Source organism: Vombatus ursinus, unplaced genomic scaffold (assembly GCF_900497805.2).
Source record: "Vombatus ursinus unplaced genomic scaffold, bare-nosed wombat genome assembly UNPS02014807.1, whole genome shotgun sequence".
Taxonomy (NCBI): domain Eukaryota; kingdom Metazoa; phylum Chordata; class Mammalia; order Diprotodontia; family Vombatidae; genus Vombatus; species Vombatus ursinus.
This window is the reverse complement of record NW_020954585.1, coordinates 24,527,587-24,551,864: the sequence shown is the minus strand read 5'-3', so window position 1 is coordinate 24,551,864 and position 24,278 is coordinate 24,527,587. Positions and strand designations below refer to the sequence as shown.

Sequence of the window (24,278 nt, the reverse complement as noted above, 5' to 3'; positions counted from 1 at the left end):
CACACACACACACACACACACACACACACACACACACACGGAAATGGCTCTTACTTTTATAAATTTAAATCCATTCCATATGTGTATATACATATATGTATATATACATATGTATGCGTGCATATTTATTCTTACAGATTTAAATATGTTCCAGATGTGTGCATACATATATACATATGGAATAAGATTTTGATGATGATAGGAGATTTCTATTATGGGTCAAAGTGGGCCTACAGTCCTGAGCATGTGCAAATGAAAACAGGGTTAGGAGTTTCCCAGGATACTGAAGAGTAGTAACAACTGCAGAGTAGGGGGATGGGAAGAGGACAAATAGAGTTTTGATCCACTTCTAAGGGGTGGGGGGAGATGCTGAATCAGCAGGCTGTCTTCCCAAGTAATTACTATTCTTATTTCCTTTCTCCTCACCTACTTCGCTTCTGGGGCCCTGTTCTGAGATGGGCCCCCCATCCTCAGCCTGACCTACCCAGAAACAGATAAGTCAATCAGCAGGGAGGGTCTGGCCTGGTTAGTCAGGATTGAGAGCTTTGAGAGGACAATGGGCAGGATTCCCCAGCTGTAAGAATGGCCTAGAATAGGGAGGCAGCCAGGATCCTCATCTGGGCCAGATCCAGATGTTGCTTTAGGGACCCAGTCCAGAGCTCCACCTAGAGCCAAACACACCAGAGGCCCTGGAAAGGAGGGGGGTGGGGAAGTGATGGCAAAAACCTCAAGAGCTACCGGTCAGGGCAGTGCAACTCAAAGAGAGGAAAATCCAGGTTTAAACAATAAATTAGGAGGTAATTCTCTTACTTTACAAAAGGATTCCTTACAGAATAGAGCAGTTCTTTAAACAGCAGGTTCTATCCCTTCCCCACCCTACCCCCCACCCCCCAAGCAAGACTGCTTTACACAGATGCAATTAGCACTTAGCCTTTCCCAAGAACACAGCTGTGTCAAGTGAGATTCCTTCCCCACCCCCCCCACCCTACAGGGAGCTCTATCTTCCCCTCCCCTGCCTATCTCAGGCTTTAGAGTAGACCCCCTAAAGTGGTAACTTTTGCCTTATCTCATCGAACTGAGTCTGAACACAGGCACACATACCTGCGTCCTAGCTTCTCCAAACCTCTCTAAATTGTTCACTCCACTTCCTGGGGAGGAAAAGTTGGTAGACAGGAAAGAATGCTACGCCACTCCCTCTCTGGGCTGCTGCCCTGAAAGCCTAGATTTCTAAACTCTAAGGTTCTCAGAACAGCAAACCCTGCTGTCAGGAAGAACTAAGCAGCTGGTTTTTTAAGAATGGGTAGAAAGTAACCTCCTGACAGAGAGGGGATAGACTCAAGACGCAGACTGAGACATATATTTTTGGACATGGTCAATGTGGGAATTTGTTTTGCTTGACTATAAATATTTACTACAGGGTTGTTTGTTTGTTTTTTCTCTCCCAGTAGAGGAGGTGAGAGGGAGAAACAATTAAATACTCGTTAATTGAATCAAATCAAGTCAAAAGAAAAAAGGGTGCTACAGAAACAGGATGGTGATTTTATGTCTGGTGGTATATGGGGGTGAGGGGAGGGTCAAAGCATCCAGAAGCCTTAGACCATGATCTAGGAAACCTAAGGACACAGACTCTAGGTCTGCCTCTGCCACTAACATGCCACGTGAGTTCCAGCAAGTTACTTAAGCTCTGTCACAGAAAGAACATTCAACATCAGGAGATCTGGGATCTAGACTCAGCAGTATCACTAACTCCTCCCTGTGTGACCTTAGGCCAGCCACCCAGCTTCTCTGGGGGGGTCCATGGTCCATTGCTGGACTCCATAACTACCAAGTTTTATGAACGGCTGAATCATGGAATAATCATCTTTATTGATCTCTGCCACACATGTCCAATCCAATAGGAAGGCCCCTCGCCCATCCCAGGCCTGACTGAAGGGTCTAACATGCACTGAGCTCTAAGCTTGGCCAGTCACTCTCACCCAGCCTTGGGAAGGGGAAGGAAAATGTTTTCCCTGATGTGAGAAAACTCCAAAGTGACTCATTCTCAGGAGACAATGATAGAAGCAGGGCCTGTGACAACTGAAAAGCTACCAGTTGATCAACTAGGAAAGACCTGGCTCCCCAGAGGGGGTAAAGGTAGAGAGACCTTACTGGATTCAGACAAGAGAGCCAATCTGGGGAGCCCAGATCAGGCTGAATCTCGGTGGGGAAAAGCAAGAAAGCAGGAGTCTAGAGTCTCAGCCTCCTGCTCTGATAACAAGCACTCTCCCTCCCCTCCATCCCCAACACATATACAATCACTCAAACCCCTCTATCCCCCCGAAGTACATGTAACAGCAATTTGGAGGGGGGAAGCAGAACCACACGTCCCCCCTTACACATACACTATAATCAGCCTCTGGCATGTCTCTTCAAAAGTAACAGACAAAAGAACATTGGATTAGAAGTTAGAACACCTGGGTTCCAAGTCTCAGCTCTACCACTAATTTGCTGTGTGGCTTTGGGTAACAATCAATCATTTCCTCCTCTGTAAAATAAGGAAATAGGAGTCCACTGTGTACTGAGCCTTGTATACAGCGGGCATTCCATAAATGTTTGTGGAATGGAATGGTCTGCAGTGGCATGAATAGAGACACAATCGGTTGCTTTCAGGAGAGAACAGAGGCCTCTTGTCTCTTCTCTATCTAACCCCTTGCCCACCTGTTTGTACAGGGCTTTGGGTCTTCATCCTTTGTGTCAACTGGTGACCAGCAGGGTTGTCAGTTACTCTTCCGAAGACAGGTGACTTAAGAAAAGTAGGCCTCACCCCGGTCCATGAAACCTTTCCTGTCTATTCCCACTAACTTCTTCCTCTGCTCAGGAATCGCACGGCACATCAGACACTGTCCCATGAAAACTTTATGCTAGTAGCTCCTCTTTCCCCTACTAAACCATCAGGATTTAGAGATGTTAAATGAATCACTCAAAGTCATGTAGCTAACAAGGGGCAGAGCCAAGGCTAAGCCCACTGTTCTTTCTTTCTTTCTTTCTTTTTTAGGCAATTGGGTTTAAGTGACTTGCCCAGGGTCACACAGCTAGTAAGTGTCAAGTGTTTGGTCTGAGGCCGGATTTGAACTCAGGTACTCCTGACCAAGGGCCAGTGCTCTATCCACTACACCACCTAGCTGGCCCACCTCACTGCTCTTTCAATGGTACCCCAATGCCCTTCCAGTGCCAGGCTGAGCTATTGAGATTCGATCCCACAGATAATGGAAAGATATATGTAATTTCTGTGTTTAATGGTTTATGTATGTATGTAGAGACACACATTCTGTATCCCTCCCCCAATATCTAGTATGGTTCAATTAGTGCTTCTTAATTATGGCAGTGTCCCCCCAAAACACTAGCATAACTGAGGCTCCTCTTCCAAGTATCTCCTGGCTACTCTCAGTCCCAGCTAAGGGTCAGTGAGTCAGCTTGGTAAGTGGGGAGTAGGGAAGGAAGGTTTCACTCTCACTTAAGAGTGGTTTGCCAGGATGGACAGAGGGGTATAACCCAGGGGCAGATTTGGAAGAATCACAAGGAAGACCTAGGAGTCCAGACTCCCAGGCTGCCTCCTTGTTCAAAAGATCTTAGATTTAGAGCTGAAAGAGACTTGAGATCATCAACTTCAACTTCCTCATTTTGAAGAGGGGGGATCCAAGGCCCAGAGTAGCTAAGTGACTTGTCCAAAGTCACACAGAGTAAGGAGCAGACCTGGAATACGAAGCCAGGTTGTCCAACTCCAAATTGGATTTGGACTTCCACTACATGAGGGCTGCCTCTCCCCAGCTGGGGGAAGGGAGCTTTCAGCTGCTTGGGCTAGGGCTGACCCTGCCATCCCTGGGTGCACTGTGTAGTGGAAAATGCCCGCTTTGTCCACAGCCATACAGGAACCTTGATTGTGCCCACCCCTCCCCCACCCAGCAGGGCTAGGGGCCAGGAGTGGTGCCAGGGGAAGGGAGGTAGGAAGGGGAGGTCTGCCTGCCTCTCTGAGGCCTAACAGATAAGGACCTCCTTCCCTGACTAACTGGGGGCCGGAATGACTGACCAAGGGATGTCCATAGCCTGACTTTCAACACAGAGACCTAATGTTCCTAAGAAGAAGCAAGATGGGGAACAAAGCTGGGGTTGGAGGCCTTGGCCTGAGAGCCGTTTCTGTTCCACACTTTAAATCATCCAGCAGGTGGTCTTCACTGGCTTCTGCGGGGAGGGGGAAGGGGAAGCCAGTCCCCAGATGCCCATTCATCCTGAGGGTTTAGGGGGATGTGGGTAAGGAGAAGGAACAGACAGCAGAAGTCCTAGCTGCATACTCAGGCTAAATCTTTGGCTTTTTCCCTTGCCTATCTAGGACTAGGACAGGAAATTTGGCTTGAAAGCCTCTTCCCTAAACCCCTTTCAGGACTACTGGTAACCTCCTCCCAAGCTTTGACATTTCTACCTCTTCCAAGCTTTAGGCCAACAGTCTCTAAGCCTCCCCTTCCCTTAACCTTCCCTTCCTCCCTCCAAGGGCTACCCGTAGCCTTTGAAATTCTAAACCTAAACCCATAAACCTAGCCTTATAATCTTATCCCTGCTACTCTAATCCTAACCCTTGTCTCCCAACTCCATGACCATAACTCCACCACCTGGCCTCATCTATCCTACCTAGTGCAATGTGATAGGGGAAAACTCACTTAACTTTCAGTCAGAAGGACCCAATTCTAGTCCTGGATAGCTGTGAGATCAACCAGGTGACCCTGATAGATGGGAAAAGACATAGAGATGCCCATGAGGAGGTGATGAGGCTTCTGCTCACTGCTACTCTGTGAACTGGGGAAGAATTCCAGTATCAGAAACCGCCCAATAAGGGATGTCCCATCCTTGGGTTGGTGAAGGAAGAGCCAAGGAGGTCTAACGTTAGAACAATAACAAACTCAGCCCTTCCTCCATAAGTCATGTGGCTTTCTCAACCACTCATACAATAAGCATTTATTTATTTATTTTGGCTAGGCAATGGGGTTAAATGACTTGCCCAGGGTCACACAGCTAGTGTTATGTGTCTGAGGCCACATTTGAACTCAGGTCCTCCTGAATCCAGGGCCAGCACTCTATCCACTGCGCCACCTAGCTGCCCCTCAATAAGCATTTATTAATCACCTATACCATGCTCGAGGCACTCCATCTGACATGTTTCCAGAGTTCTCTTCCTAAGACTATTTTCATCCTATCATCCTTCCAAGAAGATTTAAGAACTTTTCATTGTTTCCTTCCTTCTACCAAATCAAGTCCAGATTCCCATGCTTGGTACTCAAGGCCTTTTAGGGGCCCAATCGACCTTATTTCTTATAGTACACATCTAATGACAAGGTGATACCCTGACCCCCTCTACCTCCAAATCTCCCCAAATATCCTTTGCGTATTCCCATCTGTGAGCTATGTCTCTGCTCGTCTTGCCTCCCCAACATAAAAAAAAGTTTCCCTGGATCCAAATCCTACCCACCATTCAAGACCCAACTTCTCCCATCTGCTCTTCCAAAAACAACAGCCAGGGAGGTATTTTAGATCCAGCGGTGTAGACCCACACATCCACCTGGCTTCCACCCTCTGGTCCCTGGGGCACAAGAGGGAAGAACCCACCTCTAAATTATGCTGAGTAAGCCTTACCTCTCAACCCCTCGGGGACTCCTGGGGCCACCTTGATAGGGGCAGAGAGGGGAAAAGGATACATTTTGACTGCTCCAGACTTTGTACCAATGGCCATGATGCGAAGCTTGGGGTCATAAGCCAGAGAGCTGGGCTGGTTGGGGAATCCATGTTCCACAGTCTGGAAGGAAAAGGAAATAGCTGGTGACATTCCAGACTCAGGGAAGGAGTTACAGGGCCCAATGAGGGTCCCTACTCTTAAAGGGCAAGGGGCAGAGAGAGACACGCAGAGACAGTTACACAGACTGGTTCAGACACATGCCCAGACAGACACACAGATACAAACTGATAAACATAAAAATCACACATGCCTTTCCATTACTTACAGGCTCAAGTCTAAACAGCTCAGCCTGGCACTGGAGAGAGAGTGTGTTACAATGGACTCGGGATTCACACAGGCCTGAGTTCAAACCCTGGTTTTGCCACTTCACTGATCAAATGATCTCAGATAACTCATGTAAACCTTGATTTCCTCATTTGTAAAAGGAGAAGACACACTCACGCTGCCTACCTCAAAGCACTGTTGTAAGCAGAGTCTTAAAATGCTATGGAAACAGGTTTTTTTTCTTGCCTTCTCAATGGGTAGGGAAGGTAGAAGGTAGATAATTCCAGAAATGAAAATAAAATTGAATTAAAAAAATAAAATGCTATATAAATATAAAAACACCCTACACAACCTAGTCCCACGCCTAGAATGCCCTCCTGGACCATGACAATCTCCAGTGATTGCAGCCTGCTCTGTACCACTCACTGGGTACAAGGAACAGTGTTCTTTGTAACATCTGCCCCAGTGACCTTAGGGAAGTCACAGCTTCCTGACCTATAAAGTGAGACGGCTGCATTAAATCACCTCCATTATTCCATTCATTTCTAAATCTATCGTCCTTCTATGATCACAGATATTTTAAAAGTAGGTTTTTATTGATGTCTTTTGTTTCTTACAATCACCATATTTTCCCCTGTATCCCTCCCCTTTCCCAGAAGCCATCCTATACAAACAAAAAGTATGTTTTAAAGACAAAAAAAAAAAAAGAAAGGAAAAGAAGAGGGAAAAAAATCAGTCCAACCAATCAATAAACTGGAAACAGTTTAAAAACACTTGGGGACTTCCCACCTCTCCCCAAATGGGTAGGTTGGGGTGTCCTCTCAAACCTCTTCATTCAAGTCATGCTTTGATCACAGATATTTAAGTATTTATTATGTGTACAGGCTTTGCCTTTATAAAGTTTAGAGTCTAATTTAGAAATATGAGATGACCTTCCATGTATGCTAATCATATCTCTAGTTTAGACTATATGCCCCTCAAAAGCAAAGCCTGAGATTTATAGCTCTATCCTCCCACAGTATCTAGCCCAGGCCTGCATGCTCAGTAAATACTTAAATATCTGTATGAATAAATGCACATAAACAGATAATTGCAGGTCTTTGTCAGGCCCAATACTGCCTATCAACTTTATAAAGCCTAAACTACAGAAGTTTACCCAGAAAGTGCCTGGTTGTGTTCAAAGACAGCTAAGCCAGGTGGATAGATGGCTGGTGATTCTAACACCAATCCAACAGGGAAAAGAGTGGCCCCACAAAAGCTCATCTCAGAGTTATTCACACAACCAACTTTCTTCCCATCCTCCAAGAATAATTCTAGGTCAGTCCCAGAAGACAGGGTGGGAGAGGCAGAGCTGTGCTCCCAGCGGTCACCTCAGAGGGCAGGGATGTGCCTAAATGAGCATGATTTCCCAACACTCCAGGGTGCTGACGTCCAAGAATTTCTCTAAACATTCCCTCACTTCTAAGAGTAATAAGCTTGCACCAATGAGATCAATGATCAGTGAGATCCTTTATTCTGAAACTACTCCCTTGTAGCTCCAAGGGGGACTGGCCAACAGTTCCAGTGCCTGGTTGACCAGACCCACAGATTCCCACTATTTTCATGGATTCAGCTCTACTCCAGTTTTCCCGGTTTGAAGAGGCCTACCCTCCTGCAGGCGGCCTGATATGGGTGTGGAAACTCACTGTGCCACAAATCACAGCCAGCATAAATCCACTAGGCCCAGGGTCCCAGGTCACACGAAAGGGTAAATCTCGAGGGCACAGAACTAGGCTCAGAAGGAAGTATCTGTTCATCTAACCCACAACTGGAAGGAGGTTGTCTAAGTCAAAAGGTCCATCCCCCTGCCTCCAAGCAAGCCACACATGGGCACAATTCTCCCTTCTCAGGAAAACTCTTCCTTCTAGCTAACCTCAATCCTTCATAGAATTTAAGGTCGAAAGGGACTTCAAAAGCAATCTAGTCTTATCCATTCATTTTACAGGTGAGAAAACCAAGGCTCAGAGTTTAAGTCACTTGTCACAGGCAAGATTTAAACCTAGGTCTTCTGGACTCCAAGTCTAGCACTCTAAGCAATGTGGCATAGCCTTAAAAGCAATAAATATGGAGTCAAGAGGGACCTACCTCTGAACTGCTAAATTTGACTTTTTATCCCCCTCAATCTTCATCCTTCTTGACTTCTGGGACATTTGACACTGTTGGCCACACTTTCCTCCTGGATACTTATTCCTCTCTAGCCTTTCTGACACTACCCTGTCCACACTCTCCTTCTACACGCCTCAAGGCTTCTTTGACACCTTGCTGTCTTGTCACCCATACCGCCCCTCACTGTGGGTATTCACCAAAGCTCTGTCCTGGGTTCTCTTCTCTTTGTGACCTTGATGGCTCCCTGGGGTTTAATTATCATGTCCACATAAATGATTTACAGATCTATAAATCCATCCCCAGTCTCTCTCCTGAGTGTCTGTCCCAGCTCACCAACTTCCTACAGGATATTTACATCTGTATGTCCCAGAGACATCTCAAAGGCAACAAATCCAAAACTTTCCCCAAAAAACATTTCCCTCTTCCAAACATCCCTGTTTCCGTAGAGGAGTGCTGTCAAAATCAAATAGAAAGGGATCCCTGCATGCTGCATGACTTAGAAAGACACAAATTAACGTTATCTATAATGTATTGTATTTTTGTTTATTTTGTTAAACATTTCCCAGTTATAGCTTAATCTGGTTCTGGCCTCACTAGAGTTGTGAGTTTGACACCTCTACAGCAGAGGACACCATTATTTTTCTCCCATTTTCCCAGGCTGGTAACTGCCCAGTTGGTAACCCCAGCTCCTCGCTCTCTCTCATCCCATATCAGCGGCCAAATCTTGCTTTTCTACCTCCACAACATCTCTTGTATCTGACCCCTTCTGTCTACTCACATAGCTAACACCTTAGTTCACTTAGATTGGTTCCAAGAACTCCCTGAATGATCTCCCTGCCTCAACTCTCTCCCCTTTCCTGTCTATCTTCCACACAGCTGCCAAAGTGATTTTCCTCAAGCACAGGCCTGACCACGACACTCCCCCTATTTAATCAACTCTACCGGATCCCTAGTGCTTTCAGGATTCAATTTAAACTTCTCTTTTACTGTTGAGTCATTTTGGTCGTGTCTGACTCTCGTGACCCTACTTGGGATTTTCTTGAGTGGTTTGTCATTTCCTTCTCCAGCTCATTTGATAGATGAGGAAACTGAGGCAAACAGGGTTAAGTGACTTGCCCAGGGTCACACAGCCAGTAAGTGTCAAGTGTTTGGTCTGAGGCTGGATTTGAACTCAGGTCCTCCTCACTCCAGGGCCAGTGTTCCACCTAGCTGCCCCTGTAGTTATTCTTTACACACACATATATATGTACACATATAGTTGTTATTCACCTTCCCTCTCTGCCCTCCCCCATTAAAATGTATCCTCCTTGAGGGCAAGGATTGTTTTATTTTTTATATTTGTTTCTTCAGTGTCTAGTACAGTGTTTGATGCATAGTTAGTGTTTAAGAAATGCTTGCTGATTAAATTTTTCATCCACGCAGTTTGCTATCTGTGTAAAGAGCTCCTCTGAGCCTCAGTTCCTTCATCTGTAAAATGAGGATACTAATACCTACAGTTACTATGAGGATCCAATCAGATACCATGTAAAGCACTTTACAAACCTTAAGGCTTGTAGTATCTCTTCCAACTTTAAATTCATGACTGGCTGAGCAGGGGGCAGCTTCGAGGAGCTAAGAGAGCCCTTACAAGCACAAACTTCCCCTTCTAGGACCTCCATCAATATGGAGCAGAGACTATGTCCTCCTCCTTCCTTTCAGGTTTCTGATAACTTTGTAAGGTCTTCCTGCAACTCTGACTAACCAAGGAGCAGACACCTACCAAGAAGGACCCAGGGACACCCAAGGCCTGACTCCCAACCCAAGAGTCCCAGCATTCCTGAGAAGAGGTGACAGGGAGAGCAGAACGAGGGATGGCTCGCCTGGCAGCTGTTTCTGTTTCCAACTTCAAATTATCCAGCAGGTGATCTTAATAGGCTTCTTGGGACCTCGGACCAGCTGACAAAGAACTATAGGCCCATCCTCCAACCCAGGTGGAGAAGATGCTTTGAAGTCAACTCCAAATTTCCTCTGGCACTTCTCATTTTGGGTGTCAATGAAACCTCTAAGAACCCAGTGGGAAGAGGGGTTCAGACCGCCTTATCCCCACTCTCCTGCCTCTAGTCTCCTTCCCATCACGCTTCCCTCCATTCCCAAAGGCACCGCTTGTCACTGCTCCAGCCAAACGCTGTATTTGTCTTGGATTGGGCTACAAACACATTCCGATAACTAAAGGATGCCTTCCCTTGTTTCAGCCCACCCATACCTCTCCCTCACAGGACCCAAGCAGTGATGAATTCTGAACCCAAGCCAGACCTCCAAGAACTCAAATTCAGAGGCCGGTCAAAGGTTAAATTTGTCCTATTTGTTCCCCTCCCACAAAGTACAAACTTTTCCTGGGCAGTGGTTTTTTGGCCTCCCTATGAGACCTCAACAAAGCAGGGCTCTCTGCATTCCCTCCTCCGCCAACCCTAAGATGTCACCTAGATAGGACTTCCCTAGTGGATAAGGGCAGCAATAGGGGGCCAACTAAGAAACAAGTATGTATTGTGTCCCCCCTGTGTAACAGTAAAAAAAAGTAATGACTTGGAGTCAAAAGACCTCAGTCCAAATCCTACCTCTAACCACTATCTGTATGACCATGGGAAAGTCACTTAACATTTCTGGACTTCAATTCCTCACCTGTAAAATGAGGGGGTTATATTAAATAGACACTGAGATTTCTCACAGCTCTAAATGTACGATCCTGGGTTTCCAGCTCTATGCTATAGGGCATATAAGAAATTCTTACCTTCAGGGAGCTTATAGTCTTATTCCGGGGGGGGGGGGGAGACATAAAAGTAACAATACATTGAAACTAGAAGAGTGGAGCTAGTCCAATCCTTAAGGTCCCCAGGAACCATGAGCAATACACTGAAGCTCTAGGGAGGTAGATTTCAGCTCATTGTAAGAACTTTCTAATCATTAAGAGCTCCCCCCCAATGGAATAGACAGCCTCATGAGGTAATAACTCATGAATATAATACCATGAAAACCATGATACTCATGAATATCACGAGGGCAATAATCAAAAGTATTCAAGCAATGGCTAGATCTGACTGTCAGGGATGCATTGAAGGGATTCTCGGATTGGGTGGGAGGCTGGACTCACCAGAGAAACCTCTAAGCTTCCCTTCCGACTCCTGGAGACGACAGGTTTCTGCTCGGGGGCGGGATGGGGGGGGCACCCCATGACTTCACACTCAGTACAGTTTCAGCCTGAGTATGCATGTGTTTGCTATCTTTCACCTCTCCCACCCTAGTTCCTCAGCTGGGCTATATTTAAACACGTCTCCAAATGTGTCTAGCTAGCTCTCTCCCTCACCACACACCTCCTTTCCACAGCTCCCCCCCATACTTCTGGGGAAATGTTATCCTGGTACGGGCAACACTGGTGCTCCCCCAGTGCTGGTACTAGGTCACGAAGCAGCAGTAGCCAGGCAGGAAACAATCCCCCAGGCTCTGGGCTAGCTTTGTATTCAATCAATGCCTAATGATGGGACTCCACCCCAGCCCCCACTACCCTCACCTTGACCAACTCCTTCCTCTTCCTGGGAGGGAAAACTTAAACATTGTACTGCTGCTTTCACAATAACTCAGTGACAATGGGAAGACAGAGTGTTATGGTACAAAGAGGACCAGATTTGGAGTTAAGAGGATCTGGGTTCTGTCATTTACTATAGAGGGTGGCACAGTGGGTGGAATGCCCGCCCTGAAGTCAGGAAGACCTGAATTCAAATTTGATCTCACTTCTGTGGAACCCTGGGCAAATCACTTAACCTCTCTTTGCCTCAGTTTCCTCAGCTGTAAAATGCATGTACTTCCCAAGGTTATTGTGAGGATTCAATGAGATAATATTTGTAAAAAGCCCTTAGCAGAGTTCCTGGCACATAGGAGGTCTTATACAAATGCTTATTTCCTTTCTGTCCTCAGGCTTAGTCTAGTCATCTCTCTTGGCCTGAGTTTCCTCATCTGTAAAATGATGAGTTGGACTGGATCTCGGAAGTTGCTCCCAGCTTTTAATATATGAACCTATGATCCCTTTTCACAGAGGAGGAACATGAATCCCCAAAGACAAGTTTAGTGGCACCAGAACCCAATATGCCTGATGCCACCCCCATCTTCAACTAACAATCACTGCCTCTGTCCATCCTGAGGCAAAAGCCTAAGAGAGACCTATCTACTTATGTTGAAAATTCCCAACTCAGACAAGCCCGTGGAGAAGTGCAACGCTTTGGCTTGGGGAGGGGAAGAAGTAATTAGCGACAAAAATTTTAGCTCTCAAAATTTTAGCTTTACTTGAGTTAAATTAGAGGAAGAAATTCTTAATATAAAAAGGTGCAGGTCTGAATCACCCAATTCTAGCCCAAAAGACCAAAACACTTTCCAGAATCCAGGGGACAAATTGTCTGGGGCAAGAGAAGAGGGCCGGTCAGTCACCTCCACAGCCCTTCCTCTGAACAGCCCCTCCAGAATAAAACAGCCTCCCCCTTCCAAGACTACTCTCACCCCTACAGTCTCCCTGATCAGTAGAGAGATTGAAGAGGTTCCTGGGAGATCAGAAGTGGGTTTTGACAGGAGGAATTCAGACTCCGTCTGGCCCCGCCCTACCCTACCCTCTACTTTTCTCCTACAATACACCCAACCTATAACTTATCAATTCTCAAAATTTTTGGTCACAGGACCCCTTTATACACTTAAAAATTATTTTAACCCAAAGAGTTTTGGTTTATATGAATTATACCTATCAGTGTCTACTGTATTAGAAATTTTAAAATATTTGTTAAATATTTATTTACTAATTCACTTAAAAATAACAAAAACCCATTATAAGTTAATGTAACTTTGTAAAATGAAAAACAACTATATTTTCCAAAACAAAAAAAATTAGTGAGAAGAATATCATTGTTTTACATATTTTTGCAAATTTCTATGGCCTGGCTTAATGGAAGACAGCTGGATTCTCATATCTGCTTCTGCATTCAATCTGTTTCGATATGTAAATTTTGGTTCCATCTCTCTCCTCCCTTTTGTGGCTCAACTCTTTGAGAAGGCTTGGTACAATAGGTGCCTTCACTTCCTTTCCTCTCTTACTCTCTTATTAACTCTGTAGAGTCTGGCCTCCAACTCCATCAACTTCTGAAATCAACGTTACTAATGATCTCATAATTACCAAATCTAATGGCCTTTTCTCAGACCCTAGCCTTCCTGACCCATCTATAGCCTTTGACACTGTCAATCACCCTATTCTCCTGGATATTCGACTCCAGGGGTGGGGAACCCGAGGCCTCAAGGTCCTCAAGTGAGGACCTCTGATTGAATACAAATTTCCCAGAATGCATGTGGATTCGAGGCCCCTGGTTCCCCACCCTGTTCTCTTTTCCCTTCAGGTTTTTGTGACAATACCCTCTTGCTGGTTTCTCCTCCTACCTATCTGACCACTACTTCTCAAGTCTCCTTTGCTGGTTCTTCACCTTGATCATGCCTCACAACCATGGGTATCTCATAGGACTCTGTCCTCTTTTATTCTCCTTAGAGGGATACTATTTCACTTGGTGATCTCATCAATTCCCATAGATTCAATTATCTCTATGCTAATAATTCTCAATCTGTTTATCCAGCCCTAATCTCTCTCCTGACATCCAGTCTCCCATTTCCAACTACCTAATGGACATTTCAAACTGGATGTCCAGTCAACATCTCAAATATGTCTCAAACTGAATTTGTTATTTTTATTTATTTTTGGCAATTGGGATTAAGTGACTTACCCAGGGTCACACAGCTAATAAGTGTCTGGTCTGAGGCCAAATTTGAACTCAGGTCCTCCTGACTTCAGGGCCGGTACTCTATCCACTGCACCACCAAGCTGCCCCCTGAACTTGTTATTTTTTTTTCCCCAGAGTCTCCCTTCTTCTTAACCTCCTTATTACTGTTGGGTCACCCAGTCACCCAGGCTTGTAACCTAGGTAATCATCCTCAACTCTGGACTCTCACTCCCACAACCAATCTGTTGCCAAGACTGGTCAATTTTACCATATATATTATTACCATAAATTACATTACCTAGTATTATTACCATTTATTACCAATATTGTCATTTATACCCACGTCTCCCATATGCCCGCTTCTCTATCCTCTGACAGTGCCTCCACTGTGCTGTGCTCCTCACCTTATGCCTGGACTATTGCAATTGTCTGCTGGTTGGTCTGTCTGCCCCAAGTTTCTCCCCAATCCAGTCCATCCTTCACTCTGCTGTCAAAGTGATTTTCTTTTTTTTTTTTTTTGCTTTTTGGTGAGGCAATTAAGGTTAAGTGACTTGCCCAAGGTCACCCTGCTAGCAAGTGTCATGTGTTTGAGGCTGTATTTGAACTCAGGTCCTCCTGACTCCAAGGCCAGAGCTCTATCTACTGAGCCATCTAGCTGCCCCCCAAAGTGATTTTCCTAAATCACAGTTCTGACCATGCCACCTCCCTACTCAAGAAACTCCAGTGGCTCCCCATCACCTCCAAGATGAAATATAAAATCCTTTGTTTAACACTGAAAGCCCTTCATAACCACCTCCTCCCTTTTCCAGTCTTTTTACACCTTACTACCTCTCCATCCTTCCCCTGCCGTCTAGTGATGCTGGCTGGCCTTGCTGTTCCTCAAACAAGACATCTCCCAAGTCCAGACACTTTCAATGGTCATTCCCGATACCCAGAGTTCCTCCTGGCTTCCTTCAAGTCCTAGCTAAAACCCACTTTCTACAGGATGCCCTTCCCTATTCCTTAAGATTCTAGTGCTTTCCATCTGTTGATTATTTCCAATTTATCCTGTATATAGTTTGTGTGTACATTAGTGTTTGCCTGTTGTCTCCCCCATTAAACTATGGGCTCCTTGAGTTCAGAGACTGTCTTTTGCCTTTCTTTGTAAACCCAGAGCTTAGCACAGTGCCTGGCTTATTGTTATTGTTGCTGAGTGGCTTCAGTCACGTCTGACTCTTCATGACCACCTTTGGGGTTTTCTTGGCAAAGATGCCTGAGTGGTTCACCATTTCCTTCTCCAGGAATGGTTTGCCATTTCCTTCTCCAGCTCATTTTACAGATGAGGAAACTGAGGCAAACAAGATTAAGTGATTTGCCCTGAGTCACTTAGCTGCTAAGTATCTGAGGTCACATTTGAACTCAAGTCTTGTTGACTCCAGGCCTGGCACTCTATCCACTGCTCCACCTAGCTGCCCTTGGCTTACTGGTAAGCAGGTGTTTAATAAACACTTACTGACTGACTGGTTTAAGTATATGAAGAAAATCTGGCCTCACACAGATTTGTAGTTGAAGAGGGGTATTTTAATAGGCAAATAACACCTTAGTATCATTATTAAAACAGTTTTGACCTTCCAGACCCCCTGAAAGGCTCCTTTGTACTCCCAGGAGTCCTGGGGGCTACATCTTGAGAACTGCTGTCTTAGCCTATTTACTCTTCAGGAAGGCCCTCCTGTGGCCTCCAGACTTCTAGGAGTTACCCTTGTGTGGCTGGCTACTCAGTGTTCAGAACACACAAAGCCAATGGGGCAGGGTCTCCATCTTTAACATTAGCATTGCCCTAATTCTCCAGCCACATAATGATTCCCCTAAACTCTACTGGTTGTTTGCTAGCTCTTCCACCAAGTATAAGGAGGAAAAGGTCAGAGGAATCCATCCTCTCTTCTGGGGAGACAGTTCAGAACCCCTGCCCCACTGGCAGTGAGTGTGGGGAGAGTCAACTTTGCACCAGGGTGGAGGAAAGTGGGCAGCACCAGAGTTAGGGAAATTTCCAGCCAATCCCAAGCCTGGGCTTCCCTGGAGCCTACAATATCTGTCCCTGAGATTCTATGGGAGGACTGCTGGTGACAAGTGTATATGTGAGCCCACGTCTGCCTTTCACTGGGCCCTAACCTCCCTGAGCCAAAGAGGAATCATTCTATGTTTGTTTGTTTGTTTTGTTTTTTTGCTTTTTGGTGAGGCAATTGGGGTTAAGTGACTTGCCCAGGGTCACACAGCTAGTAAGTTTCAAGTGTCTGAGGCCGTATTTGAACTCGGGTCCTCCTGACTCCAAGGCCAGAGCTCTATCCACTGCGCCACCTAGCTGCTCCCGGAAATCATTCTAAAAAGAGACAGAACACAGCTTCCAAGGTGGTTGGAATCCCAACTCTGCTACTTACTACCACATACGTAACCGACGGCAAGGCTTTTGGCCTCCATTACTTCACGCATAAAATGAGGACACTGATTCCTTTCGACACAGGCCAGGGTCTACCAGTCCACTGCAAATAGAGGCCAGTTGACTACAAATGAGACATCAACTCTGAGGGCTTCTTCAATTCAACAAGGATATATTAACGTCCTATGAACTAGATACTGTGCTAAGATGCAAAGGTAAAAAAGAACTGTAAAGTCAAAATAAAATCTATATGCTATACAAGATAATTTAGGGGAGGAGGAGGAAGATGCACTAGTAAGTACAGGAATTAGGAAAGGAGATTAGAATCTCCTATCTGGGAAGAATCCACCTAGTCCAGCAGATGAGGAGACGGAGCCCATTGAGGGGAAATGGAAAGCCCAAAAGGGACTAAGTGGTGGCAGAGCTGAGACTGACGTGGGACTGTTTTACCCATCCAGAAGACTGTTCCCCTCCCATTTCCTGCTGTTAGAGATGGCACTTGAACAGAGACTCTGGGCAAGGACGACAGCCTCCATCGATAAGAAAAGCCACGGAGATGAGAAATGGAAGGTTAGGTAGTGGTCACTGCAAATACAACTGCTTCCTACCTGACTCTCAATTTCCCCCTTCTACCCTGGGACCTGAGTCTTACTACTAGTGTGACTTTGGGCAAGTCTTTGGTTCTCACTTTCCTCAGCTGCAAAAAGAGGCTCTGCCTGTCTAGCCCTATCTCTGTTACTTTGATGACAAGGATATTACTTCAGTTTGCTTTCCCAACACATCTCAGCCCGGAAAGAGGCTAGCCACGTGTCCAATGTTCGTGACAGAAAGTAGGATAGACTTGAGATGCTGAGGCCAAAGGGTTGATGGGCAGGGGAAGTGAGGAAGAGGAAAGCAGGGGGCTCAGTTATACCTAGTAACCAAACAAAGTAGGAACCACCAGAAATCAATTCCCACCCACTCTGACAAATTCTCTCCTCCTTCCTCACCCCAATACCACACCTCTGTCGGGACCAAGATTCCTCTACTGGACCAAACTGAACTCCATATCGGAGCCCCATTTGGGGGTCTTCCCAGAGGATATCATCTAAGGCACACTCCCTTACTTACCCTCTTCACAAGAGACCTAGAATGCTAGAGAACTATAGATACCATAGGCCCTTCCCTCCCTGTCTAGCCCAACCTGGATGACTGGGAATTAGAGAATTTCATTCTCTGCATGACATCACTCATTCACACCCAGAGATCTAGCCCTAAATAGAACCCATAAATATCAGAGATAAAAGTAAGGCATATTAGAGATTACCTAGTCCAACTTCCTCATTTTACACAGGTGAGTAAACTGAGGACCCGGGAGGGAAGTGACTCATCCAAGGTCACACAACTACTAGATGATGGTGCTGGGATGAGAAACCAATTCCTGGGCCCTAGCAGTCTTTTTGCCACATCAAGACTTCTTCTTAATGGAATATTTTATTTTGGGGTGGAGGTTTTCAGCTTTTTATTATTATTATTTTAAAGAATCTAGCCAAAGGTGGGTTTAAGTTCCCACCCCTCAGAATCTGCTAAAACCCCTAGGTACCAAGTTCACCAAAAGGAAGTAGACATACAGGTTACCCCTCATTGGCCAGAATACCTCAGGGAAGGAGAGAGCATTCTTCACAATTCTTTCCATCTGCAGATCTCCTCCCCCCTACCCCAGTCTCCATTTCACACCCCATTTCCTTAAACAAGGAAATGCCAATTTAACCAAATGATTAACTCAAAAGAGGGAAGAGGGGGAAGGGAATGCCTCACACTTCCAGTCTACACTGCCTCCTTTCCCTTTGGCCTCTCTGGCCCCCAGAGGTTTATGGCAAAGAGCGGCAGAACTATGAGAATTGTCATTACAAAAGGTCTGAATTCAGCCTCTGCTTTGAACTTACCTAAGAGCTCAAAGAAAGAACTGAAAAGAGGGCCACAGCCTGCAGAGGATGATCCCACAGGGAGTTTCTCATCTGGGTTTCACTGAAGTAGGAGTTAAGAGGTTGCTTCCATGCCTGTCTCAATAGCATTATGGAGTTCAAGGACCTTAAAGGTCCACGCCCACCACCTCTCTCCCCCATGACATCCCATCTCCTATCTCCAGGCCCAGAATGCTGTCCCTGCTTACTTCCAACTCTATCTCCAAGGCTCAACTGTTACCTCCCTACAAGAGACTCTCCCTCCAATTATCGTTTTCCCTGGCTGACCCCCTCCCGCCAGAATACTAGCTTTTTTTGTCTTTGTAACCCAATGGCCAAACAGGGCCTGGCCCCCTGTTGTTGTTCAGTTGTGTCTGACTCCTCATGACCCCATTTAGGGTTTTCTTGGCAGAGATCCTAGAGTCGTTTGCCCCTTCCTTCTCCAGCTCGTTTTGCAAATGAGGAAACTGAGGCAAACAGGGTTAAGTGACTTGCCCAGGGTCACACAGCTAGTAGGCGTCTGAGACTGAGTATTCCTGACTCCAGGGCCGGGACTCTACCCACTGTGCCACCTAGCTACCTACCTGGCCTCCTAGGAGAGGCTTAATAAATGCTTGCTGAATTGAATGAGGAAACTGAGGCCTACTGAAGGGAAGTGATTTATTCAAGGTCACAAAGTCTGCGGCAGAGCCAGGATGAGCAACATGGATCGCCAAACTACATCCAAAGCTCTTTTGGTCACACCAAAATGCCACGATAGCTTTAAGGCAGAGGTTGCCAAACTTTGTACAGTAAAAATGTAAAAATCATTCTTAGTTTGAGGTGAGCTAGCCCTTCGACTATAGTTTGCCAAAGAGTCAGGCAACACTTGCTTGGTGTGTGAGGTAAAAGAGATAGCTGTCTACCCTTTCCTAGTGATACAAAAGACCCTGTTTCAAAGCTTCTCCCCCTCTACCACCTATGACAAAGATGGCCCCTAAAGAACTTTCTAGATTTAAAATTCTATGAAACTTCACACAGATATCCCACACTATGAAGTCATGCCAAGTTTTTTTAAAAAATGAATTTTACCCAATGAAGTAATTCCCAATTCAGTCAGGCAGGGATTCTTTCAAATGTCAAGCTTCCTCTACCTTCCCCCCCCTCCCCCGCATACATAACCCTATATATGGTACCCTAGAAAGACACCACTGAATACAGTAAGGCCCATCCTGTAAAATCTCTGGCTTGATTTGATCCTGAAAATGACCAAAACCTAGTCAAATGTGTTTCCTCATCTCTAATTTGAGTGACACTCCTTGGGGGCCAGAGGAGACCTCAGACAAATCTCCAGCCGTATAACCAGCTCACGTTTCTGGAGTCACCCAAAAGTTAAAAGTGGCTTACCTGGAAACACGGCAGAAGAAGCTTACAATCTTTTATAAATCCTTCCCACAGAAGGGCATAGGATTCCTACACACACACTTTACACCATCCATCAGAGGATATTAGAATCTCCTATCTGGGAAGAATACACCTAGTCCAGCAGACGAGGAGACGGAGCCCGCTGAGGGGAAATGGAAAGCCCAAAAGGGACTAAGTGGTGGCAGAGCTGAGACTGACCTGGGACTGTTTTACCCATCCAGAAGACTGTTCCCCTCCAATTTCCTGCCCACAAATCATGCTCCCTGGTAACAAGTTATCCCAGCCCCACTCTCCATCAGCCTGCCCAAGAAACCTCCCCTTCACAGTTGCTCATATGTGAACTGCATCCATTCTTATTTAAGTCTCAAAGTTAATTTTGCCTCCTCCAAGAAGCCTTCTCTGACCACTCCTGCCTCAAATTCTACCTCTTTCCTTTGAAATTCTATAGAATTTACAATCAGAACCACTTACTTGATACTTGGCACATGTTATCTTTTCAACTATCTATTTCTCCCAACTAGACTTTAAAAACTCTAAGCAGCCCCATGACTTTGGGGCAGGTAGGTGGTGCAGTGGATAGAGCACTGGCCCTGAAGTCAGGAGGACCTGAGTTCAAACCCAGCCTCAGACCAAACACTTGACTCTTACTAGCTGTGTGACCCTGGGCAAGTCACTTAACCCCAATTGCCTAAAAATTAAAAAAAACAAACAAAAAAAACCTCTAAGGGGCCTAATCTTAATTATCAGGGGTAAAGACAAGTTGAATGACTAGACCACAAGTGGAGTAAAAGAAGGGACAGTGGCTCAGGATAACCATATAGGTTCATAGAATCAGAAAAGACCTTGGAGCCCATCTACTCCAACACCTTTATAGATGACAAAACTGAGGCCAGGGAGGTTTGCCTAAGGTCACACAGACAATAAGTGACAGAAACAGGATTTGAACTCAGGTCCCTGACTCTAGAGCTAGGCCACTTCCATGTGGGGATCTCTGTCAAGACTGTGTCAGCTGGGAAAAAAAAAAACAAAACAAAACGAAACAGGGAAATCAGAGGGAGAAAAAAAATATCTGATGTGATATGGGTACTTCACAGTCTAATGTTGCAGTTCCCAACCTGAGGGCCAGGGAGTTTCTGCAAGGAAACGCCAACCATCTCATTAGGCATCAACATAGTAAATAATAAACAAAGGTACCTTTTGTAGGGCAAATGTCTCTCACATGCATTACTATTTTTCAAACATATGTAGATACTGTGATTAAAAAAAAAAGATACAAACTTAAAAGTATTGCTGAATTCACAGTAACTTTGTTATCATGTATTTTCTCAATCAGGGATAATAGTACAACTACAATCACGTAGGCGTTCACAATATTTGATGTTAAAAGGAGTCCTCATACTTAAAAGCCTAGGAACCACTTGTTTAATAGAGAGATGACAGGCCTCTAAAGTGGGAGACTTGGGTTCCTGGCTTTGCCACTTAATCACTGAGTTCATTTTGCCAAGTTACCTTTTTTCAGAGTCTCAATTTTCTCACCTATAAAATGGGGATACCTATTCTACCCAGATTGTTGTGTGTATCAATTAGGAATTAAGTATTTTTAACCACAAATGAGACTTGTTAAACGGTCCACGGATTCAGGGCCCCTACGCCCCAAGGGAAGTAGCCGACGACCCAGGTAGGGGGCAATTAATACTCAAGAGTCATTGGTTTCAGGGTCTGTTTCCTTCCTCATCTCTCTGCTCCCACAATTACCCAGAGATGCCAGAAGAAAAGTTAAGAGGGCTGCAAAGGAAGGAGATGAGGACCAAGATGCTTGCCCTGGAGATTAGATAACCACACATCCCTAGCTGAAAAGATCTGTTTCGGGATGAGGAGAGGAGATCCAGGAGCAGAGTAATCGGACTGCTTTACAAAGAAGCAGGTCTGAAGTGTGTGTGTGTTGGGGGAAGGGAGCGGTACTGCTCTGTTTGTTTTCTCTGCCTGTGTCTGTGTGTTCCCTCTGTTCCCAGGCTGCCCCAGTCATCATCTTCTCTACCACCAAACCAGCCGCAAAAATCCCAACTACCTTTGCCCTGTCCAGCAACTCCCAGCATCAGTAAGAAAAGCAAAACAAACCTATATTTCCAGCCCTAAAATGCTGGGCTCCTATTCCGGGGACTCTTCCACTGGAGTGCAGGGAGGGAGGAAAAGAGAGTGAAGGCTGAGAAATGGGGAAAGAAAGCACAGAGTCCTTCCCCTGTCTCCTACACAGAGGGAAATTGTCGGTGAGGGAATATGGGGGGGGGGGTCGGGGAGTGGAGTGAGGGGAGGGGAGTGGGGTCAGCTGAGATTTTGCATTCAGATCCCCAGCCCGAGAGTGAAGCAGCTTCCAAGGGCCCCAGCTCCCACACCCACCCAGCACACCCACTTCCGAGGGGCAGGCAGGGTGTCTTTCTGCCCCAGCCTTTCTGGGGCTCTCGCTTCTCAGACTGGGACGCGGTTGGGGCGAAGACTAACTCCAGTGTCCCTAACGCCCCAGCTGAAACCCATCTGCCTGCCCCTCCTAGCCCAACGTGGCCGCTCCTCTCCTCCTTCTCCTCTTCCTCCCCCCCTCCCCAAACCCACCCCACGCCCCTCATCTCAGGCAGCTTTTGCACCAGCCCGGCCGCCGCCCCCCAAGTCCATCCCCTCACCTTGTTAAACGCGAAGAGATCCTGTTTGATCTTCTCCCTCTGGGGGTCGTTGCCCTGCCGCCTGAACCGAAACTTCATCATCTTGGGCTGCGGAGCGGGACGTGGGTCTCAGGAGGAATGGTTCGGAAACAATGTAGCACCGGCCTCTTCCCCCCGAACCCCCCCATGCAAGAAGCCCCCAGCGCGTCCTCCTCGCGGGAGCCTGGGCATCCAGCCGCGCTACCCCGCTGCAAAACCCCGGGGAAGCCGGAGGCGGAGGGGAGGGGGGGGGCGCAGGAGCAGGAGGAGCAGAAGTGGAAGGGGGGGGTGGTTAGGAAGAGAAGGCGGGGAGAAAGAGAGAAGGTGGGAGTGACGGACGCGCCGCCTCGCCAATCAGCTCTACTCCCTGCAACGCCCTCCGCTCCCCGCTCCCCTCACCCCTCAACTCCCGCATCCCCAAGCCAGACAATGAGAGAGGCAAAGGCCCGGGGTTTGCCTGGCCCCGCTTTCCTACCCGGGTGAGCGAGCATGTGCCAAGGCCGCGTGCCTCGCTGGGAAATGTAGTTTTCCCGGGACCAAGCCTGCGCCTGCAGATCGCGTGTGCGTGCGGAGTGGGGGATAGTCTTTCTGATTTTTTTTTTTTCTCCACCAGTGCAGGGCCTGGGTGTTGTTCGTGTGTGATTGGGGTTTGGGGTTTGGGGTTTTTTTTTCCCTTCCCTTTCTTGGTGTGTTGTTTTTTCCCCCTTCCTTTCCCTGTGATGCAACCCGAGGCCTCTGGGGCTTGCACGCAATGTCCAAGCTTTGGCGGCCGGCGCTCCCTGGGCCAGGGAGTGAAATGTTTGACTTGAACTTTGCCGAGCTTTGAGGACTGTAGGGAGAATTGTGCCATGGGACCTGCATGAAGCAAGGTGCTGGGCAGCGAGCCGTAGCTTGTGCATTGTGGTAAGCTCGCTTTGATAGCCCATGAGCCCGCAGTGGGGCGGGGATGTTGCAAGCACGAGACGTGGAATTGGGAGATCGGGTTTCGAATCCAGCACTTGCTGTCTTTGTGGACTCTAGGGAGTCACTTCTTTTTGTAAAATGAGGATAACAACTGCCCTTCCCCCCGTTCCAGGGCTATTGTGAAGATTGGCTCAGATAAAGAATTTGGAGGCTATGTACAAAAGTGTTAGCGATTCTGCATCGGAATCTCAAGAACAATTCAAAACTTGTTTTGAGGAGAAATTATAACAATATCCGACATATCTCTAGAGCTCAAGAACTTTTAAAGCACTTTTCATATCTACTTGCTCATTTAATCTTTTTTGTTTCTGGTCTTTTTTGCTAGGCAGTGGGGTTAAGTGACTTGCCCAGTTATTATTAAGTGTCAAGTGTCTGAGGGCGGATTTGAACTCAGGTCTTTCCTGACTCCAGGGCTGGAGCTATATCCACTGCGCCACTTAACCACCCTGCCCACTTACTCTTAACAAAGGCAGTTAAAGTCCCAGTTGGTCCAGAGAAATTTATGCCCTTTTCACTGATAAGGACATTCAGATATATTAAGTGACAGTCAGTCAGAAGCAAAAGCAGAGCTAGGATCCAGGTATGGTACAGTGGAAAGTGCTGGATTCCAATCCCTGTTCTGCTGTTTACTTACCTGTACAACCTTGGGCAAGTTATCTGACCTCTATGGGCTTCAGTTTTCCCATCTGTTATGTTAGATACCTCAAAGGTCCCTTTAAGCTGTTACTCAATACATGATCCTATAATGTGGTATTGGATGTGAACATCATACCACCTCTTAGTGTGAAAGATCCTGGGAGTTCACGGACTGTCCTGGCTAGCACAGCATTGTTCTGAACGCTGACGTTCCCAAGCCAGTGAACATGCCAGGATACCACATTCCGTCAGTGTTAAAGCAGTGTAGAATATCTG

The 24,278-nt window shown here is 46.4% G+C and overlaps 1 protein-coding gene across 3 annotated transcripts in view; it reads right to left on the bottom strand.

Annotated features, from left to right (window-relative positions):
* Positions 1-22,620, bottom strand: part of LLGL1 (LLGL scribble cell polarity complex component 1) — a 99,836-nt gene extending 77,216 nt beyond the window's left edge. For all 3 annotated transcript variants that reach the window (XM_027874482.1, XM_027874484.1, XM_027874483.1), the window contains exons 1-2: positions 22,386-22,620; positions 5,724-5,821 (exon numbers count right to left, since the gene is read on the bottom strand). In XM_027874482.1, coding sequence (XP_027730283.1) covers positions 5,724-5,821; positions 22,386-22,466 — 179 coding nt within the window. In that variant the 5' untranslated portion in view covers positions 22,467-22,620. The remainder of the gene's footprint in view (positions 1-5,723; positions 5,822-22,385) is intronic.
* Between the last annotated feature and the right edge of the window lie 1,658 nt (positions 22,621-24,278).